Genomic DNA, 22,013 nt, shown 5'->3' with positions numbered 1-22,013 from the left:
AGCTGCTGTCCCTCCCTGCAGGTACCGGGGCCCCGGGCGCGCAGAGCCGCAGTAGCGCCCCCACCCTCATCGCGACAGCCAGGAAAACCTGGAGGATTTAGGGATCAGGATAAGGATCAGGAAAGATCCCTCAGGAAATCCCATCCGGGCACAACAGACTCAGGATCTGCAATAGGATGACTTTATTTCCAACGGGATCACAGCAGGATTACAAGACTCCAAATCCAACTTTTCCCTTCCCTAAATCACTCTTTCCCAGCTTTCCCTCAATCCCTCCAGCAGTGCGGGGAGCCGGGGCCATCCCAGGGGAGTTTTCCATGGATTTCTCCAGTGTGTCATTCCCATGGAACACAATTCTGCATGGACTTTTCCAAGGGCTCAATACTTTGGGAATATCCTGCTCCAAAAGGTTTTTCCACTGTGGGATTCCTGCCAGGAATCTGCTCCTTTTGCCATGGATCTGCAGGTCCCTCCCCAGATACAGCTCCAGCATGAGCTTCTCTTCGGATGCAGTACAGAATTTTGGGAATTTCCACTCCAGCACCTGGGAATAATCTCTGGAGTTGTTCCTTTCGCAAATTCCTGCTCCAGAATTCCAGCTGTGCTATGATTGATTTCTTCTGAGTTCATTCTTATTCCAGAGGTGTTGCCACTGTTCATGACGGGATTGGCCAAACATGGGAGACTCTTCTGGCTGCTTCCTGTGGAATCCAGCCTTGGAGCCTCCTGGAATTTGGCCGTGCAAAGCCAACCCTGATGGAAAAAACAGTGGGATTGGATGGAAAAATCATGAAATAGGATGGAAAAATACTGGGATGAGGCAGAAAAATACCCAGACAGGCTGAAAAAACACGGGGACAGGCTTGAAAAATAATGAAAAGGGGGAAAAATACTGAGATGAGGCAGAAAAATACTGGGATCAGGGGAAAAATATCGGGATGAAGGAAAAAACTGTTGGGACGGGGAGGAAAAACCTCAAAACGTGGCAGAAAAGGTATGAAACAAGGGAAAAATCTGGGGATGCGGCAAGAAAACATCAGGACAAGGCAGAAAATAAAAACCATGAAAAACAAGGCGGAAAATAATAAACCATGCAAAATAGCTTTGAAATGAACGGAAAAAACGCTGGAATGAGGCAGAAAAACAACGAAAAACATCTGAATTTCAGTAAGGAGGTTGGCAGACTTTTCCCGTGATGCTGGCTCTAAGCATTTCCTGGACCTGAGGTTTTCCCAAATCCCAAGGAGAAGTAGTCCATGGCTCTGCGGCTTACAGGAACATAAGTTCAGATGAGGTCGGTTCTAGAGGAATTGCCAGCAACTGGGAAATCTCCTCACTGGCTGCTGAGAAAAGCTCTTCACCCATAAAATTGCAAAGAAATCCCGGCGACCCTCTCTTGTAGCAATCCTTGGGGATGGGATACACGACGTGGTGGAGCTCCGGCAGCTCCAAGGTTTTCTGGAGCAGATCCTTGAGTGCGGCCATGGACAGGGGATTCATGCGGAGTCCCAGGAAGCGCAGGCGGGAGCAGCGCAGGAGCGTCGGGAGCAGCGCGTTCAGGTGAGAGTCGTCCACGTGGCAATTCATGAGATTCAGGTACAACAGCGAGGCCGAGGCTTCCTCCAGGAGCAGCTGGAGCGGCTCCAGGAGGCCTTGGGAGATGTTGTTGCTGCTCAGATCCAATCTTTTGAGGGCTGGAGCGTGGATACTTTGGGAGAGGAAGGCGAGGTCAGCGGGAAGGAGGCCACAGAAGGGTAACTCCAAGCTTTCCAATGGAGACTGGAGTTCGCTGGCGGGAGGAGAAAGGAAGAGGTGAGGCCCAAGAGAAGATTGATGGGAGCTGGGAATGTTGGGATTTCTGGGGGAAACACGGGGAATGAGAGCTGGGATTGTATCCCTGTAATTGTGGCATTGTGGGATGGGTGAGGTTGAGAAGGAGCACCAAGAATGTCGAGTTCAACCCCTGAGAGTGCTGGGATTTTAAAACGATGGGATCATGGAATCAGGGAATAATGGAATTGCTGAAGTTGGGCAAAGTCTCCGAGACCATGAGGTTCAGGCTTTGCCAGTCCTGGGATTATGGGATCGTGGAGCCCGGGAATTGTGGAATTGTTGAGTTACAGGGTCTTGGAATCATAGATTTATAGAATTATGGGATCATGGGATATTAGGATAAGGGAGTAATGGAATTACAAGATAATGGAGTGGAGTTGCAAGGTCATGGAACCTTTAAAGTTCAAAGAGGCTTCAGAATCATCAAAACCTAACTTTGGGAATCCTGGAATCAAGAAATTATGGGATCACAGAATCATGGCGTCCTGTACTGTTAGGATCATGGGATCATGGAAAACAGGGATCATTAAGGTTGGAAAAGCTGTCAGGGAACATTGAGCCCAAACTTTGGGAATTCTGGAATCAAGGATTGGAATAATGGAATCATTTGACTACTAGGAGTATCAAATCCTGGAATCACGGGGTCACTAAGATTGGAGAAGATCTCCAAGATCCTGAAGTTCAGCTTTTGGGAATCCTGGAATTACGGCATTTTGGGATCATGGAATTATGGGATGACAGAATCATTGAATCATGAACTACTGGGATAATGGAATCACAGAATCATTGGGATAATGAATTCCTGGAATCAGTGGATTCTTCAGGCTGGAAAAGACCCTCTAGACCCATCGAGCCCAAAGTTTAAGAATCTTGGAAGCATGGAATTTTGGGATCATGAGTTTATGGGATAATGGAAATGTTGAGTCATGCACTATGGGGATAACGGAATCATGGGAATATTGGCATAATGAAATCCTGGAATCATAGGATCAGTAAGGTTGGAAAAGACCTCCAAGATCCTGAAGTTCAGCATCTGAGAATCACAGAATTCTGGGATCATGGAATTATGGGACAATGGAGTCATGAACTATTGAGATAACAGAAATGTGGGAACATTGAGATAATGAAATCCTGGAACCACGGGATCACTCAGGTTGGAAAAGACCCTCATGATCCTTGAGCTCAACACTTGGAAATCCCCTGGAGCACGAAGGCCCCGCTCTGTGGGGAACTTACCAGAGGATCTGGTGCAGATTCCCGGAGAGCCGGGAGGATCCCAGGTTGAGCTCCCGGAGGCTGGGCAGCATTCCCAGCCGCTGGGCCACAGAGCGGGTTCTCATTAGTGTTTTCAGCGTCAGGTTCCGCACGTCCACATTGTTGTGCTCCAGCTTGAGGCTGCGCAGCTCCGGGAAGCGCGAGAGGTGAGCCAGGATCACCGAGAGCCTGGCCAATCCAAAATTGTTGAAGCACAGATCCACCCTCCGCAGACAGGATGGATCCAGAGATTCCAACAAAGTCACAATCTCGGATGCCGAAATGTTGTCTGCATTGAATTTGCAGCACTTGAGGCGCAGCAGGCCAGTGGCTCCGGTCTGGAGCGCATCACGCAGCAACCTGTAGGACGATTTACTGACGCACAGGTCGGTGTAGATGTCCACGCCTGGACACTGCAGAGCTGCCGTGGCCGTGTTGGCTCTGGAGCAGCCTTTGTGGTGCTTGGATCTGCGCTTCTGGAATTCCTCTAGGTGCTTGGACACCTCCACGCAAGCCTTTGCCAAATCATTGGTTCTGCACCACAACTTCATCCCAATGACAGTGTGGCAGGACTCTGACTCCGGGAGCATGCTCATGTTCAGAATGCGGAGGCTGAGAGAACAAAAACAGCCCATCAGGAGAACCCAGGAGAATGAGGACAGATGGAGGAATTGAAGGAATGGAGGCTGTGGACATGCTGGAATTCCCAAAACCCACCTGGAATAGCGGCCGGGCTCTTCCAGCTCCCTCTGGAGATGAGCCACCACACCCTGGATGATGGCCCGGACACATTTGAGGCGGGGAAGAAACAAGCTCAGGTCCAGGTGTCCCAGGAGCTGCTGGACGTGGAGCACTGGGAAAGGCCAAGTGGCCACCAAATCCTGCAGGACCAGGGGTCTTTCATCCAGGAATGCCGCTTGGAAAAGGACAGGATAGAGAACTGGTGGAAGGGTGGGAAGAGGGCGCTGGGCGACAACTCGGCGGGCGCAGAGGAGAAGGAGAGAATCCATGGATTCTGGGGCGCTGTGGGAATTAGATAAAATTGGGGGGACTTCTGAGACAGAGAAACTGAGAATTAAGAATCACGCATCAAGAAATGCTTTGACTAAAAAGTAGGCTGACAGAACTGTATGTTTAATTTACAGTGTTGACAAGAACAGCAGCACAGCAAGGCTCCAAGGTGAGGTCAAGAAATGGAGTGCACAGACAGGATGCAAGGACAAAGGCACCCCAGGATAAGGGGGTCCTCATCCCTGAAACCAGGAAAACTGGTATCAAACTCCAGAAGATGGAAAAAGGACAAAAAAGTGAGCACGGGCAAAGAGGCAAAGTGAAAAGTTCATCTGAGAAGATGACTATTTACTCCATCCCAAAGAATCCCGTTTGAACACCAGAGCAAACAAAAGAGGAAAAATGCGCAGAAAGAAAGAGGTGTGGAGTTAATTTTAATTATGAAGCAGACAGACAATGAATGTGTGTTAGGTGTATTGTGTAGTCCCAGTTTGTAGAGAACAAAAGGAAAGGCGTAGGTCACTAAAGGTGTGCGTGGTTTTGGAGGAGCTCATACCTACTCTTATAAGTATTTTGTGGATTACAGATTGTTTTTCCAAGCTTCCAGGATGAAGAACCCAGGGGAGAATTCCCAGAAAACTCCGAATCCAGGGATATCCCGAAGAAAAGGGAAGCTGTGGAAGATGGGCGGTGTTGTGAGGGTACCCCCAGCGCAGCTCTCTAAAAAGAGGGTCCAAGGGTACCCTCGCCCCCCACCAGGGCCACCCCAAAATCCCCCCAAAATTCCAAATCCCTTCGAGAGTCTCGAAATTCCCACAAGGATCTCAAAATTATCCCAAAGTCCCCTCAGGGATCCCCAGAACCGCCCCCCGCCCCCCGAACACGGCGCCCGCACTCACCGCCCGACCGCAGCCCCAACTCGCCCTCAGCCTGTACGGGAGCTTCACTTTCGTTTCTGCGCTTTGTCGCAACCACTCAGTGCGCGAGACCCACCCTGGAGGAGAATTAATTCGATCTTTCAGCTGTCTGTCATTGTTTTATTTCATTCTCATTTGCTCAACAGAGTCGGGAGGAAACTCTTTAACATTCCGCCTTTCCAGTGGTTGTTCTCGCTGTCAATCACAAATCCCTGCTTTCCTATTGGCTAGCGCTTGGCCGGAGGCGGAGGTTCGGTCTGAGGCGAATCTCTGGGTCCCCACCGAGTCTCCGTAAATCCCGATAAATTCCTCATCCCGATCCAGGGTCTTCGATCCCGATCCCTGATCCCCGATGCCGCATCCCGCGGATGCAGCATCTGAAGGTGCTGTTGAAGTGTTGGGAAGCGGAATTCCTGCGGGAACGGCGGCGGAAACCCTGCCAGGGGCTCCTGAGGGGCCGCGGTGGGAATTTGTGAGGGGGAAATCCCTGAGGGGAATCCCTGGAATTGGGGAGTGGGAGTGGGGGTGCTGGTTTTCGGGACCCCGGGATGATTTCAGGGTGCTGCGGGTTTTTGGGTGTTTAAGGGCGGTCCTGGAATGGGGAGATTTGGTTCAGGGGGGTCCTGAGGATTTTGTGGTGTCCTTGAGAGTGGTTTTTGTGGTGCTTGGATACATTTGGGGTGATTTTTTGGTCTGAGGAGGACTTTGGGTTAGCCAATGCTACTTCCATTGCAATTAGTGACAGGATGACAGATGTCAGTGCTGTCAGACATGAAATCTTACAGACCAGAACTGGAAACGATTTTGTTTAACTGGCACGTGGATGTGGTTGTGAGGATTTTGAAAAATTGTGTTGTATAAACTTGTCTGACCACTCAGTGTCCATCCACAACCAACTTCAAAAACTGAGGCATTGAACAAATCCAATTAAAATTAACAATGGAACATGGTTAGATGATTTGTTTGAAGGATGGGGTTTTGCCCCATGGCTAAAGGAGCTTTGCAAATAGTTTTATATGCATGGATTGTTATAGTGGCAATGTTAGGGATAGTGCCTTGTGCATGTCATTGTGCACGGTGAATAATTAATGAGACAATCCAAGAAGATTTTTCTGTGAGGGTGTCAGGTCCACACCACATGCGGAGTCCTTATAGGTTCTTTTAGGGATCTCAAAGCGCAAAAGACACAGCAGGGGACAAAACCAGTTTACTTTTGCAAAAGATGCACTTTTATTTAGTGCCAACAAAATGCGATAGAGGGACGGAGAGAGAGAGAGAGAGAGAGAGACAGAGAGAAAAGGGGTTGGGATTATAGCTACCAAGACGGGCAGACGATCCTCGTGGAACCAGCCAATAGATGTCCGTTGCCGTCCAGGGAGATCTCGGGGGTCTTTAGTTTGAGCGTGTCTATTATACTCTTTTTCCAAGGCGTCGGGCGACTGACCAAACAAGTGAGGACTTTCATGGACACTTTGGGTTCCGTGGGGGAACAAACCCACAACAAGCCCAAGCGAGTCCTTGTCGATGAAACAAACACAGGGCGCTCCATTTCTGACCAGTTCATTGTTATCGCACCTGTGGGAGCCTTGTCGACTAAACACAGTTCAGTGCACCGTGACTATCCGTAAACCAGTCTCCTGAGAAACCAGTCCTGGTCCAAGGGCACCACCTGCGAATAATGGCTTGGCATTCCTCCCATCCCTGGCCAGCGCCTTTAAACTGCAGTTTGAGGGGTCTTCTTAGGCCTCAGGCGAGGGTCGTTGGGCAGAGCAAACGAGAGGCTTTCAGATGGACTCTTACAGAGGGTGAGAGAGGGAAATGTGGGAAATGGATTAGTAGGGAGTTCTCAGGGCCTGCAGAAGGCTCACACTGTGTGCATCTGTATGCAAACTTGGAGATAAGAAATGCTGACTTAGAAATTCCACGGAATAGGACAGGTATTGTTGAGAGAGAAATGGAGATAGAAAAAAGTTTCAAAGGATGGCCTTGCAAATCAGAGTGGATACTTTGGAGAAATAGAACTATGAAAGATGCATTGTCATGGAACCCACAAGGGGTGATTTCAGATGATTAGATTTAAGGCATCTGACAGCAGTGTGTGACAGAAGCTGACAGGCCAAGAAACACTTGTAATGAATTGTAATTAGCAAATAGTTGGCTTCTGATTGTGATGGTGTGAATGATAATATCTGTCATGTGGCTGGACAGTGCCCAGGCAGAAAGGGACCTCGGGGCACTGAAGGACAGCAGCTGGACATGAGCCAGCAGTGTGCCCTGGTGGACAAGAAGGCCAATGGCCCCTGGCCTGGATCAGGAATGGTGTGGCCAGCAGGAGCAGGGAGGTCATTCTTGCCCTGGACTCAGCACTGGTGAGGCCACACCTCGAGTGCTGTGTCCAGTTCTGGCCCCTCAGTTTAGGAAGGACGTTGAGACGCTCGAGCGCGTCCAGAGGAGGCAACGAGGCTGGTGAGGGGCTTGGAACACAAACCCTGTGAGGAACAGCTGAGGGAGCTGGGGTTGTTGAGCCTGGAGAAAAGGAGACTCAGGGGACCTTCTCACTCTCTACAGCTCCTGAAAGGTGGCTGTGGTCAGGTGAGGTTGGTCTCCTTCTCCAGGCAGCAACTGACAGAAGGAGAGGACACATTTTCAAGGTGTGTCAAGGGAAAATTAGGTTTGAAATTAGAAAAAAGTTTTTCACAGAAAGAGTGATTAAGTACTGGAATGGTCTGCCCAGGGAGCTGGTGGAGTCACCATCCCTGGATGTGTTTAAAACAAGGCTGGATATGGCACTTGGTGTCATCCTCTAGTTCAGGTGTTAGGGCAGGTTTAGACTCGATGATCTTGAAGTTTACTTACATTGCAGTGATTCTGTGGATTCTGTGAGACCTCCCTCAAATCCCCAAATCCCAAAAAAACCCCAAATGCCCAGAAAATCACTAATACCCCCGAAAACCGAAAATGCCCCCCAAGAAACCCCAAGGTCTAAAAAATTTGAATCCCAAAAACCCCCAAATCCCCAAACATCCCCACCTCCCAAAAGATCCATCTCCTCCTCAAAAACACCAAATGCATAAAAACCAAAAATCCGAATAAAAAAAAGCCCCAAAATCCTCCATAATCCCCAAATCCCTAATTCCAGGCCATTTTTCCCTTCCAAGTTGACATCAAGGAGGCTCCGTAGGGCCTGCAGCGAGTTTTGGGGAAAATTTGGGGATATGGAAGCTTCAAACTGCCAAAACAAATAAAAATCTTATCGATCCATCCTGACTTGTTCATGTAAATCCATGTAATAAAAACACTCACGGGTTCCAGGCCCAGCTGCTGTCCCTCCCTGCAGGTACCGGGGCCCCGGGCGCGCAGAGCTGCAGCAGCGCCCCCACCCTCATCGCGACAGCCGGGAAAACCTGGAGGATTCAGGGATCAGGATAAGGATCAGGAAAGATCCCTCAGGAAATCCCATCCGGGCACAACAGACTCAGGATCTGCAATAGGATGACTTTATTTCCAACGGGATCACAGCAGGATTACAAGACCCCAAATCCAATTTTTCCCTCCCTAAATCACTCTTTCCCAGCTTTCCCTCAATCCCTCCAGCAGTGCAGGGAGCCGGGGCCATCCCAGGGGAGTTTTCCATGGATTTCTCCAGTGTGTTGTTCCCATGGAACACAATTCTGCATGGACTTTTCCAAGGACTCAATACTTTGGGAATATCCTGCTCCAAAAGGTTTTTCCACTGTGGGATTCCTGCCAGGAAACTGCTCCTTTTGCCATGGATCTGCAGGTCCCTCCCCAGATGCAGCTCCAGCATGAGCTTCTCTTCGGATGCAGTACAGAATTTTGGGAATTTCCACTCCAGCACCTTGGAATAATCTCTGGAGTCGTTCCTTTCGCAAATTCCTGCTCCAGAATTCCAGCTGTGCTATGATTGATTTCTTCTGAGTTCATTCTTCTTCCAGAGGTGTTGCCACTGTTCATGACGGGATTGGCCAAACATGGGAGACTCTTCTGGCTGCTTCCTGTGGAATCCAGCCTTGGAGCCTCCTGGAATTTGGCCGTGCAAAGCCAATCCTGATGGAAAAAACAGCGGGATTGGATGGAAAAATCATGAAATAGGATGGAAAAATACTAGGATGAGGCAGAAAAATACCCAGACAGCTGAAAAAACACGGGACAGGCTTGAAAAATAATGAAAAGGGGGAAAAATACTGAGATGAGGCAGAAAAATACTGGGATCAGGGAAAAATATCGGGATGAAGGAAAAACTGTTTGGACGGGGAGGAAAAACCTCAAAATGTGGCAGAAAAGGTAAAAAACAGGGAAAAATCTGGGATGGGGCAAGAAAATATCAGGACGAGGCGGAAAACTTAAAAAAAACACATAAAAAAGCATTGAAATGAAAGGAAAAAAAAGCTGGAATGAGGCAGAAAAACACCGAAAAACATCCGAATTTCAGTAAGGAGGTGGCAGACCTTTCCCGTGATGCTGGCTCTAAGCATTTCCTGCATCTTGAGGTTTTCCGAAATCCCAAGGGGAAAGCTCTGCAGCTTACAGGACGCAAGTCCAGATGAGGTCGGTTCTTGAGGAATTCACCAGCAGCTGGGAAATCTCCTCACTGGCTGCTGACAAAAGCTTTTCATCCGCAGTTAATTCGGAAAGAAATACCGGTGACCCTCTCTTGTAGCAATCCGTGGGGATGGGATACACGACCTTGTGGAGATCCGTCAGCTCCAAGGTTTTCTGGAGCAGATCCTTGAGTGCGGCCATGGACAGGGGATTGCGGTAGAGTCCCAGGAAGCGCAGGCGGGAGCAGCGCCGGAGTGTCGGGAGCAGCACGGCCAGGTGGGAGTCGTCTACATGCAATCCTTGAGATTCAGGTACAGCAGCGAGGCCGAGGCTTCCTCCAGGAGCAGCCGGAGCGGCTCCAGGAGGCCTTGGGAGATGTTGTTGGCGCTCAGATCCAATCTTTTGAGGGCTGGAGCGTGGATGCTTTGGGAGAGGAAGGTGAGGTCAGCGGGAAGGAGGCCACAGAAGGGTAACTCCAAGCTTTCCAACGGAGACTGGAGTTCGCTGGCAGGAGAAGAAAGGAAGAGGTGAGGCCCAAGGGAAGATTGATGGGATCTGGGAATGTCGGGATTCCTGGGGGAAACACGGGGAATGAGAGCTGGGATTGTATCCCTGTAATTGTGGCATTGTGGGATGGGTGAGGTTGGGAAGGAGCTCCAAGAATGTCGAGTTCAACCCCTGAGAATCCTGGGATTTTAAAATGATGGGATCATGGAATCAGGGAATAATGGAATTGCTGAAGTTGGGCAAAGTCTCCGAGACCATGAGGTTCAGGCTTTGCCAGTCCTGGGATTATGGGATCGTGGAGCCCGGGAATTGTGGAATTGTTGAGTTACAGGGTCTTGGAATTACAGATTTATAGAATTATGGGATCTTGGGATATTAGGATAAGGCAGTAATGGAATTATATGATAATGGAGTTGCAAGGTCATGGAACCTTTAAAGTTCAAAGAGGCTTCAGAATCATCAAAACCTAACTTTGGGAATCCTGGAATCAAGAAATTATGGGATCACAGAATCATGGCGTCCTGTACTGTTAGGATCATGGGATCATGGAAAACAGGGATCACTAAAGTTGAAAATGCTGTCAGGAACCACTGAGCCCAAACCTTGGGAATTCTGGAATCAAGGATTGGAATAATGGAATCATTTGACTACTAGGAGTATCAAATCCTGGAATCACGGGGTCACTAAGATTGGAGAAGATCTCCAAGATCCTGAAGTTCAGATTTTGGGAATCCTGGAATTACGGCATTTTGGGATCATGGAATTATGGGATGACAGAATCATTGAATGATGAAATATTGGGATAACAGAATCACGGAATCATTGGGATAATGAATTCCTGGAATCAGTGGATTCTTCAGGCTGGAAAAGACCCTCTAGACCCATTGAGCCCAAAGTTTAAGAATCTTGGAAGCATGGAATTTTGGGATCATGAGTTTATGGGATAATGGAAACGTTGAGTCATGCATTACAGGGATAACGGAATCATGGGAATATTGGCATAATGAAATCCTGGAATCATAGGATCAGTAAGGTTGGAAAAGACCACCAAGATCCTGAAGTTCAGCCTCTGAGAATCACAGAATTATGGGATCATGGAATTATGGGACAATGGAGTCACGAACTATTGGGATAACAGAATTGTGGGAACATTGAGATAATGAAATCCTGGAACCACGGGATCACTCAGGTTGGAAAAGACCCTCATGATCCTTGAGCTCAACACTTGGAAATCTCCCTGGAGCACGAAGGTCCCGCTCTGTGGGGAACTTACCAGAGGATCTGGTGCAGATTCCCGGAGAGCCTGGAGAATGCCAGGTTAAGGTCCCGGAGGCTGGGCAGCATTCCCAGCCGCTGGGCCACAGAGCGGGTTCTCATTAGTGTTTTCAGCGTCAGGTTCCGCACGTCCACATTGTTGTGCTCCAGCTTGAGGCTGCGCAGCTTTGGGAAGCGCGAGAGGCGTGCCAGGATCACCGAGAGCCCGCCCAATCCAAAAATGTTGAAGCACAGTTCCACCCCCCGCAGACAGGATGGATCCAGAGATTTCAACAAAGACACGGTCTCGGATATCGAAATGTTCTCTGTGCGGAAATTGCAGCACTTGAGGCGCAGCAGGCCGGTGGCTCTGGTCTGGAGCGCATCACGCAGCATCCTGTAGGACGATTTACTGACGCACAGGTCGGCGTAGATGTCCACGCCTGGACACTGCAGAGCTGATGTGGCCCTGTTGGCTCTGGAGCAGCCTTTGTGGTGCTTGGATCTGCACTTCTGGAATTCCTGTAGGTGCTTGGACACCTCCTCGCAAGCCTTTGTCAAATCATCAGTTCTGCACCACAAGTTCATCCGAGTAAGAGTGTGGCCGCACTCTGACTCTGGGAGCATGCTCACGTTCAGAGTGCGGAGGCTGAGAAAACAGGAACAGCCCATCAGGAGAACCCACGAGGACAGATGAAGGAATTGAAGGAATGGAGGTTGTGGCCATGCTGGAATTCCCAAAACCCACCTGGAATAGCGGCCGGGCTCTTCCAGCTCCCGCTGGAGATACACCACCACACCCTGGATGACAGCCTGGACACATTTGAGGCGGGGATGATCCACGCTCAGCTCCAGGTGTCCCAGGAGCCGCTGAAAGTTGAGCTCTGGGAAAGGCCAAGCGGCCACCAAATCCTGCAGGACCAGGACTCTTCCATCCAGGAATGCCGCTTGGAAAAGGACGGGATAGAGAACCGGGGGAAGGGTGGGAAGAGGGCGCTGGGTGATAACTCGGCGGGCGCAGAGGAGAAGGAGAGAATCCATGGATTCTGGGGCACTGTGGGAATTAGGTGAATTTGGGGAACCCTGAGACAGAAATAAAGAATTAAGAATAATGCATCAAGAAATGCTTTGACTAAAAAGTAGGCTGACAGAACTGTATGTTTAATTTACAGTGCTGACAAGAACAGCAGCACAGCAAGGCTCCAAGGTGAGGTCAAGAAATGGAGTGCACAGACAGGATGGACAAGGCACCCACAGGATAAGAGGGTCCTCATCCCTGAAACCAGGAAAACTGGTATCAAAGTCCAGAAGACAGAAAAAGGACAAAAAAGAGAGCATGGGCATAGAGGCAAAGTGAAAAGTTCATCTGAGAGGAAGACTATTTACTCCATCCCAAAGAGCCTCAGGTAAACACTGGCGTGACCAAAAATGAACAATGCGAAGAAAGAAAGAGGTGTGGAGTTAATTTTAATTATGAAGCAGAGACAGACAATGAATGTGTATCAGGTGTATTGTGTAGTCCCAGTTTGTAGAGAACAAAAAGAAAGGCGCAGGTCACCAAAGGTGTGCGTGGTTTTGGAGGAGCTATCGCCCATGCACCTCAACACTGAATAAATACATACCTACTTTTATAAGGATTTTGTGGATTAGAGATTGTTTTTCCAAGCTTCCAGGATGAAGAACCACCAGGGGAGAATTCCCAGGAAACTCCGAATCCAGGGATATCCCGAAGAAAAGGGAAGCTGTGGAAGATGGGCGGTGTTGTGAGGGTACCCCCAGCGCAGCTCCCTAAAAAAGGGTCCAAGGGTACACTCGCCCCCCACCAGGGCCACCCCAAAATCCCCCCAAAATTCCAAATCCCTTCGAGACTCTCGAAATTCCCACAGGATCTCAAAATTATCCCTCAGGTTCACCCCAAACCGGCCCGGCCGACCCCCCCAACATGGCGCCCCGCACTCACTGCCGAACCGCAGCCCCAATTCGCCCTCAGCCTGTACGGAAGTTTCACTTCCGTGTCTGCGCTTTGTCGCAACCACTCAGTGCTCGAGTCCCACCCTGGAGGAGAATTAATTCGATCTTACAGCTGTCTGTCATTGTTTTATTTCATTCTCATTTGCTCAACAGAGTCGTGAGGAACCTCTTTAACATTCCGCCTTTCCAGTGGTTGTTCTCGCTGTCAATCACAAATCCCTGCTTTCCTATTGGCTAGCGCTTGGCCGGAGGCGGAGTTTCGCTCTGAGGCGACTCTGGGTTCCCCACCGAGTCTCCCTGAATCCCGATCCCTCATCCCGATCCAGGGTCTTCGACCCCGATCCCTGATCCCGATCCCTGATCCCCGATGCCGCATCCCGCGGCCATGGAGCGGCAGCAGGCTGAAGGTGCTGCTGAAGCGTTGGGAAGCGGAATTCCTGCGGGAACGGCGGCGGAAACCCAGCCAGGGGCTCCTGAGGGGCCGCGGCGGGAATTTGTGAGGGGAAATCCCTGAGGGGAATCCCTGGAATTGGGGAGTGGGAGTGGGGTGCTGGTTTTCAGGGCCCCGGATGATTTCAGGGTGCTGCGGGTTTTTGGGGTTGTTAAGGGCGGTCCTGGAATGGGGAGATTTGGTTCAGGAGGGTCCTGAGGATTTTGTGGTGTCCTTGAGAGTGGTTTTTGTGGTGCTTGGATACATTTGGGGTGATTTTTTGGTCTGAGGAGGACTTTGGGTTAGTTTGGCGATCCCTGGAATGAGTGGGATTGATTTAGGGCAATCCAGGACTTTTTGGGGTTTCCTTCGGTTGTTGTTGGTGTCCTTGAGGTGGTTTTGGGGTGCGTGAAGAGTTTTTGAGGCGATTTCATGATCCTTGCAATGAGAGGGAATGTTTTGGGTGTACTGGGTGTTTTTGCGGTGTGCATGGAGTGGTTTTTGGGGTGCTGGGGTGGTCTTGGTGATTTAGGGTGTCCTGCAATTGGGGGAATTGGTTTGGGGAGTCCTGGGGCTTTTCGGGGTGTTCTTGGGCTGGTTTTGGAGTCGTTGGGGTGGTTTAGGGAGTCCCTGAAATGGCAGATTTGGTTTAGAGGGATCCTGGTTGTTTTTGGGTGTCTTTTCAATGGGAGAGGTCATTTTTGGGACTTCTGAGGTGTTTTAGGGGGTCTGAGGGAGTCTTGTAGGGAATACCTGGAATGAGTGGAATTGGCTTAGGGGTGACCTTGGATTTTTTGGATGTCCTTGGGGTGGACGAGGGGGTCCATGAAGTATTTTTGCAGTACCAAGGTGATTTTAGGGGGGATTTGGGGATCCCTACCATGAGGGGGACTGGTTTGGGGGAGTATTGGGGATTTTTGGGTTGTTCTTGAGAGTGGTTTTTGGGTTACTGGGGGGGGGCTTTGGGGTGGTTTTGGGGTCTGAAGGGATTGGTTTTGGGAGTTGCTGGAACGGGGCAGGTTTGAAATAAAGAAAAAATATTTTCCCATCTTTAGAAAGAAAACTGTAATAGGAATTTCAAACCCTGGGGCCCTGCAAAATGACTCACATCAGCTTTATTTCTGCCTCAGCTTGCCTCAGGCGAGGCATTAAATTAATTCTACAGAGTGGGGAGTTGGCTGAGTAAGGAAGTCAACGCTACTTCCATTCCAAGTAGTGACAGGATGACAGATGTCAGTGCTGTCAGACATGAAGTCTTACAGAGCAGAGCTGCCATCGATTTTCTTTAACTGGCACGTGGGTGTGGTTGTGAGGATTTTGAAAAATTGTGTTGTATAAACTTGTCTGACCAATCAGTGTCCATTCACAACCAACTTCAAAAACTGAGGCATTGAACAAATCCAATTAAAATTAACAATGGAACATGGTTAGATGATTTGTTTGAAGGATGGGGTTTTGCCCCATGGCTAAAGGAGCTTTGCAAAATAGTTTTACATGCATGGATTGTTATAGTGGCAATGTTAGGGATAGTCTCTTGTGCATGTCATTGTGCACGGTGAATAATTAATGAGACAATCCAAGAAGATTTTTCTGTGAGGGAGAGAGAGGGAAATGTAGGGAATGGATTAGTAGGGAGTTCTCAGGGCCTGACAGAAGGCTCACACTGTGTGCATCTGTGTGCAAACTTGGAGATAAGAAATGCTGACTTAGAAATGCCACGGAATAGGACAAGTATTATTGAGAGAAAAATGGAGATAGAAAAAAGTTTGAAAGGATGGCCTTGCAAATCAGACTGAATAATTAGGAGAAATAGAACTATGAAAGATTCGTTGTCATGGAACCCACAAGGGGTGATTTCAGATGATTGGATTTAGGTCATCTGACAGCAGTGTGTGACAGAAGCTAATAGGCCAAGAAACACTTGTAATGAATTGTAATTAGCAAATAGTTGGCTTCTGATTGTGATGGTGTCAATGATAATATCTGTCATGTGGCTGGACAGTGCCCAGGCAGAAAGGGATCTCGAGGCACTGATGGACAGCAGCTGGACATGAGCCAGCAGTGTGCCCTGGTGGACAAGAAGTCCAATGGCCCCTGGCCTGGATCAGGAATGGTGTGGCCAGCAGGAGCAGGGAGGTCATTCTTGCCCTGGACTCAGCACTGGTGAGGCCACACCTTGAGTGCTGTGTCCAGTTCTGGCCCCTCAGTTTAGGAAGGATGTTGAGACGCTCGAGCGCGTCCAGAGGAGGCAACGAGGCTGGTGAGGGGCTTGGAACAGAAACTCTGTGAGGAACGGCTGAGGGAGCTGGGGTTGTTGAGCCTGGAGAAAAGGAGACTCAGGGGTGACCTTATCACTCTCTGCAGCTCCCTGAAAGGTGGCTGTAACCAGGTGAGGTTGGTCTCCTTCTCCAGGCAGGAACTGACAGAAAGAGAGGACACATTTTCAAGCTGTGTCAAGGGAAAATTAGGTTCGAAATTAGAAAAAAGTTTTTCACAGAAAGAGTGATTAAGTACTGGAATGGTCTGCCCAGGGAGCTGGTGGAGTCACCATCCCTGGATGTGTTTAAAACAAGGCTGGATATGGCACTTGGTGTCATCCTCTAGTTCAGGTGTTAGGGCAGGTTTAGACTCGATGATCTTGAAGTTTTCTTACATTGCAGTGATTCTGTGGATTCTGTGAGAACTCCCTCAAATCCCCAAATCCCAAAAAACCCCAAATGCCCAGAAAATCACTAATACCCCCGAAAACCGAAAATGCCCCCCAAGAAACACCAAGGCCTAAAAAAATTGAATCCTAAAAACCCCCAAATCCCCAAACATTCCCAACTCCCAAAGATCCATCTCCTCCTCAAAAACATCAAATGCATAAAAACCAAAAATCCAAATAAAAAAAAAAAAAAAACCCAAATCCTCCATAATCCCCAAATCCCTAATTCCAGGCCATTTTTCCCTTCCAAGTTGACATCAAGGAGGCTTCATATGGCCTGCAGAGATTTTCGGGGGAAATTTGGGGATATGGAAGCTTCAAAACTGCCAAAACAAATAAAAATCTTATCGATCCATCCTGACTTGTTCATGTAAATCCATGTAATAAAAACACTCGCGGGTTCCAGGCCCGGCTGCTGTCCCTGCAGGTACCGGGGCCCCGGGCGCGCAGAGCCGCAGTAGCGCCCCCACCCTCATTGCAACAGCCAGGAAAACCTGGAGGATTCAGGGATCAGGATAAGGATCAGGAAAGATCCCTCAGGAAATCCCATCCGGGCACAACAGACTCAGGATCTGCAATAGGATGACTTTATTTCCAACGGGATCACAGCAGGATTACAAGACCCCAAATCCAACTTTTCCCTCCCCTAAATCACTATTTCCCAGCTTTCCCTCAATCCCTCCAGCAGTGCAGGGAGCCGGGGCCATCCCAGGGGAGTTTTCCATGGATTTCTCCAGTGTGTCGTTCCCATGGAACACAATTCTGCATGGACTTTTCCAAGGGCTCAATACTTTGGGAATATCCTGCTCCAAAAGGTTTTTCCACTGTGGGATTCCTGCCAGGAATCTGCTCCTTTTGCCATGGATCTGCAGGTCCCTCCCCAGATACAGCTCCAGGATGAGCTTCTCTTCGGATGCAGTACAGAATTTTGGGAATTTCCACTCCAGCACCTTGGAATAATCTCTGGAGTCGTTCCTTTCGCAAATTCCTGCTCCAGAATTCCAGCTGTGCTATGATTGGTTTCTTCTGAGTTCATTCTTCTTCCAGAGGTGTTGCCACTGTTCACAAGGGGATTGGCCAAACATGGGAGACTCTTCTGGCAGCTTCCTGTGGAATCCAGCCTTGGAGCCTCCTGGAATTTGGCCGTGCAAAGCCAATCCTGATGGAAAAAACAGCGGGATTGGATGGAAAAATCATGAAATGGGATGGAAAAATACTGGGATGAGGCAGAAAAATATCCAGATGGGCTGAAAAAACACCAGGACAGGCTTGAAAAATAATTAAAAGGGGGAAAAATACCGAGATGAGGCAGAAAAATACTGGGATCAGGGGAAAAATATCGGGATGAAGGAAAAACTGTTGGGACGGGGAGGAAAAACCTCAAAAGGTGGCAGAAAAGGTATGAAACAAGGGAAAAATCTGGGGATGGGGCAAGAAAACATCAGGATGAGGGGGAAAAAAAAACATGCAAAAAAGCATTGAAATGAACGGAAAAATCGCTGCAATGAGGCAGAAAAACAACGAAAAACATCCGAATTTCAGTAAGGAGGCGGCAGACCTTTTCCCGCATCTGAGGTTTTCCCAAATCCCAAGGAGAAGTAGTCGATGGCTCTGCAGTTTACAGGAATGTAAGTCCAGATGAGGTCGGTTCTCGAGGAATTCGCCAGCAGCTGGGAAATCTCCTCACTGGCTGCTGACAAAAGCTTTTCATCCGTAGTAAAATTGCAAAAAAATCCCGGCGACCCTCTCTTGTAGGAAACCTTGGGGATGGGATACTCAACGTGGTGGAGATCCGGCAGCTCCAAGGTTTTCTGGAGCAGATCCTTGAGTGCGGCCATGGACAGGGGATTGATGCGGAGTCCCAGGAAGCGCAGGCGGGAGCAGCGCAGGAGCGTCGGGAGCAGCGCGTTCAGGTGGGAGTCGTCCACGTGGCAATCCTTGAGATTCAGGTACAGCAGCGAGGCCGAGGCTTCCTCCAGGAGCAGCTGGAGCGGCTCCAGGAGGCCTTGGGAGATGTTGTTGCCGCTCAGATCTAACCTTTTGAAGGCTGGAGCGTGGATGCTTTGGGAGAGGAAGGCGAGGTCAGCAGGAAGAAGGTCGCAGAAGGGTAACTCCAAGCTTTCCAATGGAGACTGGAGTTCGCTGGCAGAAGAAGAAAGGAAGAGGTGAGGCCCAAGGGAAGATTGATGGGATCTGGGAATGTCGGGATTCCTGGGGGAAACACGGGGAATGAGAGCTGGGATTGTATCCCTGTAATTGTGGCATTGTGGGATGGGTGAGGTTGGGAAGGAGCTCCAAGAATGTCGAGTTCAACCCCTGAGAATCCTGGGATTTTAAAATGATGGGATCATGGAATCAGGGAATAATGGAATTGCTGAAGTTGGGCAAAGTCTCCGAGACCATGAGGTTCAGGCTTTGCCAGTCCTGGGATTATGGGATCGTGGAGCCCGGGAATTGTGGAATTGTTGAGTTACAGGGTCTTGGAATCATAGATTTATAGAATTATAGGATCATGGGATATTAGGATAAGGGAGTCATGGAATTATAGGATAATGGAGTGGAGTTGCAAGGTCATGGAACCTTTAAAGTTCAAAGAGGCTTCAGAATCATCAAAACCTAACTTTGGGAATTCTGGAATCAAGAAATTATGGGATCACGGAATCATGGAGTCCTGTACTGTTAGGATCATGGGATCATGGAAAACAGGGATCACTAAGGTTGGAAAAGCTGTCAGGGACCATTGAGCCCAAACCTTGGGAATTCTGGAATCAAGGATTGGAATAATGGAATCATTTGACTATTAGGGGTATGAAATCCTGGAATCACGGGATCACTAAGATTGGAGAAGATCTCCATGATCCTAAAATTCAGATTTTGGGAATCCTGGAATTACGCCATTTTGGGATCATGGAATTATGGGATGACAGAATCATTGCATCATGAACTACTGGGATAACAGAATCACGGAATCATTGGGATAATGAATTCCTGGAATCAGTGGATTCTTCAGGCCAGAAAAGACCCTCTTGGCCCATGGAGCCCAAAGTTTAAGAATCTTGGAAGCATGGAATTTTGGGATCATGAGTTTATGGGATAATGGAAACGTTAAGTCATGCACTACAGGGATAACGGAATCATGGGAATATTGGCATAATGAAATCCTGGAATCATAGGATCAGTAAGGTTGGAAAAGACCTCCAAGATCCTGAAGTTCAGCCTCTGAGAATCACAGAATTATGGGATCATGGAATTATGGGACAATGGAGTCACAAACTATTGGGATAACAGAATCGTGGGAACATTGAGATATGACTGAAATCCTGGAACCATGGGATCACTCAGGTTGGAAAAGACCCTCAAGATCCTTGAGCTCAACACTTGGAAATCCCCCTGGAGCGCGAAGGTCCCGCTCTGTGGGGAACTTACCAGAGGATCTGGTGCAGATTCCCAGAGAGCCTGGAGAATGCCAGGTTAAGGTCCCGGAGGCTGGGCAGCATTGCCAGCTGCTGGGCCACAGAGCGGGTTCTCATTAGTGTTTTCAGCGTCAGGTTCCGCACGACCACGTTGTTGTGCTCCAGCTTGAGGCTGCACAGCTCCGGGAAGCGCGAGAGCTGCGGCAGGATCACCGAGAGCCCGGTCAATCCAAAATTGTTGAAGCGCAGTTCCACCCTCCGCAGACAGGATGGATCCAGAGATTCCAACAAAGTTACAATCTCGGATACCGAAATGTTCTCTGCATTGAATTTGCAGCACTTGAGGCGCAGCAGGCCAGTGGCTCCGGTCTGGAGCGCATCACGCAGCAACCTGTAGGACGATTTACTGACGCACAGGTCGGCGTAGATGTCCACGCCTGGACACTGCAGAGCTGATGTGGCCATGTTGGCTCTGGAGCAGCCTTTGTGGTGCTTGGATCTGCACTTCTGGAATTCCTCTAGGTGCTTGGACACCTCCACGCAAGCCTTTGCGAAATCGTCGGTTCTGCACCACAACTTCATCCCAATGACAGTGTGGCAGGACTCTGGCTCCGGGAGCATGCTCATGTTCAGAATGCGGAGGCTGAGAAAACAAAAACAGCCCATCAGGAGAACCCAGGAGAATGAGGACAGATGGAGGAATTGAAGGAATGGAGGTTGTGGCCATGCTGGAATTCCCAAAACCCACCTGGAATAGCGGCCGGGCTCTTCCAGCTCCCTCTGGAGATGCGCCACCACACCCTGGATGATGGCCCGGACACATTTGAGGCGGGGAAGAAACAAGCTCAGGTCCAGGTGTCCCAGGAGCCGCTGGACGTGGAGCACCGGGAAAGGCCAAGTGGCCACCAAATCCTGCAGGACCAGGGGTCTTCCATCCAGGAATGCCGCTTGGAAAAGGACGGGATAGAGAACCGGGGGAAGGGCAGGAAGAGGGTGCTGGGCGACAACTCGGCGGGCGCAGAGGAGAAGGAGAGAATCCATGGATTCTGGGGGGCTGTGGGAATTAGGTGAATTTGGGGAACCCTGAGACAGAAATAAAGAATTAAGAATAACGCATCAAGAAATGCTTTGACTAAAATGTAGGCTGACAGAACTGTATGTTTACTTTAATTTACAGTGCTGACAAGAACAGCAGCACAGCAAGGCTCAAGGTGAGGTCAAGAGCTGGAGTGCACAAACAGGATGCAAGGACAAAGGCACCCCAGGATAAGAGGGTCCTCCTTCCTGAAACCAGGAAAAATGATATCAAAGTCCAGAAGATGGAAAAAGGACAAAAAAGAGAGCATGGGCAAAGAGGCAAAGTGAAAAGTTCATCTGAGAGGAAGACTATTTACTCCATCCCAAAGAACTCCATTTGACCACCAGAGCAAACAAAAGAGGAACAATGCGCAGAAAGAAAGAGGTGTGGAGTTAATTTTAATTATGAAGCAGAGACAGGCAATGAATGTGTATTAGGTGTATTGTGTAGTCCCAGTTTGTAGAGAATAAAAGGAGAGGCGCAGGTCACCAAAGGTGTGCGTGGTTTTGGAGGAGCTATCCCCCATGCACCTCAGCACTGAATAAATACATACCTACTCTTATAACTTATTCTGTGGATTACAGATTGTTTTTCCGAGCTTCCAGGATGAAGAAGCACCAGGGGAGAATTCCCAGGAAACTCCGAATCCAGGGATATCCCGAAGAAAAGGGAAGCTGTGGAAGATGGGCGGTGTTGTGAGGGTACCCCCAGCGCAGCTCCCTAAAAAGAGGGTCCAAGGGTACCCTCGACCCCCACCAGGGCTACCCCAAAATCCCCCAAAAATTCAAAATCCCTTCGAGAGTCTCGAAATTCCCACAGGGATCCCAAAATTATCCCAAAGTCCCCTCAGGGATCCCCAAAACCGGCTCGGCCGCCCCCCCAACACGGCGCCCCGCACTCACCGCCCGCTCGCAGCCCCAACTCGCCCTCAGCCCGTACGGGAGCTTCACTTTCGTTTCTGGCCATGGTCGCAACCTCTCAGTGCGCGAGACCCACCCTGGAGGAGAATTAATTCGATCTTTCAGCTGTCTGTCATTGTTTTATTTCATTCTCATTTGCTCAACAGAGTCGGGAG

The 22,013-nt window shown here is 49.3% G+C and overlaps 3 protein-coding genes across 6 annotated transcripts; all 3 read right to left on the bottom strand.

The window, feature by feature from the left end:
- Nucleotides 1–159: 159 nt before the first annotated feature.
- LOC130266298 (leucine-rich repeat-containing protein 14-like) lies at nucleotides 160–5,061 on the bottom strand. 3 transcript variants are annotated; one of them, XM_056515616.1, is made up of 5 exons: nucleotides 4,998–5,061; nucleotides 4,655–4,772; nucleotides 3,805–4,110; nucleotides 3,070–3,699; nucleotides 160–1,789 (listed from the first exon to the last, which is right to left on the bottom strand). In XM_056515616.1, the coding sequence occupies exons 3-5, from the start codon at nucleotides 4,095–4,097 to the stop codon at nucleotides 1,270–1,272; spliced, it is 1,443 nt and encodes a 480-aa protein (XP_056371591.1). In that variant the 5' UTR covers nucleotides 4,098–4,110; nucleotides 4,655–4,772; nucleotides 4,998–5,061; the 3' UTR covers nucleotides 160–1,269. The 3 variants fall into 3 exon arrangements, with proteins under 3 accessions (XP_056371591.1, XP_056371592.1, XP_056371593.1); XM_056515617.1 differs by having other exon boundaries at nucleotides 4,659–4,772; nucleotides 4,998–5,057; XM_056515618.1 differs by lacking the exon at nucleotides 4,998–5,061 and having other exon boundaries at nucleotides 160–753; nucleotides 1,222–1,789; nucleotides 4,655–4,727.
- Nucleotides 5,062–9,096: 4,035 nt separating this feature from the next.
- Nucleotides 9,097–22,013, bottom strand: LOC130266291 (leucine-rich repeat-containing protein 14-like). Its single transcript, XM_056515604.1, is given in 6 exon segments — nucleotides 9,097–9,871; nucleotides 9,874–10,082; nucleotides 11,359–11,988; nucleotides 12,088–12,422; nucleotides 12,966–13,081; nucleotides 21,841–22,013. Coding segments are annotated over 6 exon segments (1,665 nt in total). The 5' UTR covers nucleotides 21,905–22,013; the 3' UTR covers nucleotides 9,097–9,560.
- LOC130266292 (leucine-rich repeat-containing protein 14-like) lies at nucleotides 17,021–21,532 on the bottom strand. 2 transcript variants are annotated; one of them, XM_056515606.1, is made up of 4 exons: nucleotides 21,492–21,532; nucleotides 20,609–20,943; nucleotides 19,874–20,503; nucleotides 17,021–18,589 (listed from the first exon to the last, which is right to left on the bottom strand). In XM_056515606.1, the coding sequence occupies exons 2-4, from the start codon at nucleotides 20,899–20,901 to the stop codon at nucleotides 17,986–17,988; spliced, it is 1,527 nt and encodes a 508-aa protein (XP_056371581.1). In that variant the 5' UTR covers nucleotides 20,902–20,943; nucleotides 21,492–21,532; the 3' UTR covers nucleotides 17,021–17,985. The 2 variants fall into 2 exon arrangements, with proteins under 2 accessions (XP_056371581.1, XP_056371580.1); XM_056515605.1 differs by lacking the exon at nucleotides 21,492–21,532 and having other exon boundaries at nucleotides 20,609–21,041.

The sequence above is a fragment of the Oenanthe melanoleuca genome, unplaced genomic scaffold (genome assembly GCF_029582105.1).
Source record: "Oenanthe melanoleuca isolate GR-GAL-2019-014 unplaced genomic scaffold, OMel1.0 S011, whole genome shotgun sequence".
Lineage (NCBI taxonomy): Eukaryota > Metazoa > Chordata > Aves > Passeriformes > Muscicapidae > Oenanthe > Oenanthe melanoleuca.
This window is presented reverse-complemented; position numbering and strand designations above follow the sequence as displayed.

What these genes read in the sequence shown, in the direction of transcription:
- LOC130266292 (XM_056515606.1), bottom strand. Translation starts at nt 20,901, where the DNA reads ATGGATTCTCTCCTTCTCCTCTGCGCCCGCCGAGTTGTCGCCCAGCAC. An exon ending in GAGCCCGGCCGCTATTCCAG is followed by an intron (nt 20,504 to 20,608) that starts GTGGGTTTTGGG and finishes TTGTTTTCTCAG; the next exon opens with CCTCCGCATTCTGAACATGA. An exon ending in AATCTGCACCAGATCCTCTG is followed by an intron (nt 18,590 to 19,873) that starts GTAAGTTCCCCA and finishes TTCTTCTGCCAG; the next exon opens with CGAACTCCAGTCTCCATTGG.
- LOC130266298 (XM_056515616.1), bottom strand. Translation starts at nt 4,097, where the DNA reads ATGGATTCTCTCCTTCTCCTCTGCGCCCGCCGAGTTGTCGCCCAGCGC. An exon ending in GAGCCCGGCCGCTATTCCAG is followed by an intron (nt 3,700 to 3,804) that starts GTGGGTTTTGGG and finishes TTGTTCTCTCAG; the next exon opens with CCTCCGCATTCTGAACATGA. An exon ending in AATCTGCACCAGATCCTCTG is followed by an intron (nt 1,790 to 3,069) that starts GTAAGTTCCCCA and finishes TCCTCCCGCCAG; the next exon opens with CGAACTCCAGTCTCCATTGG.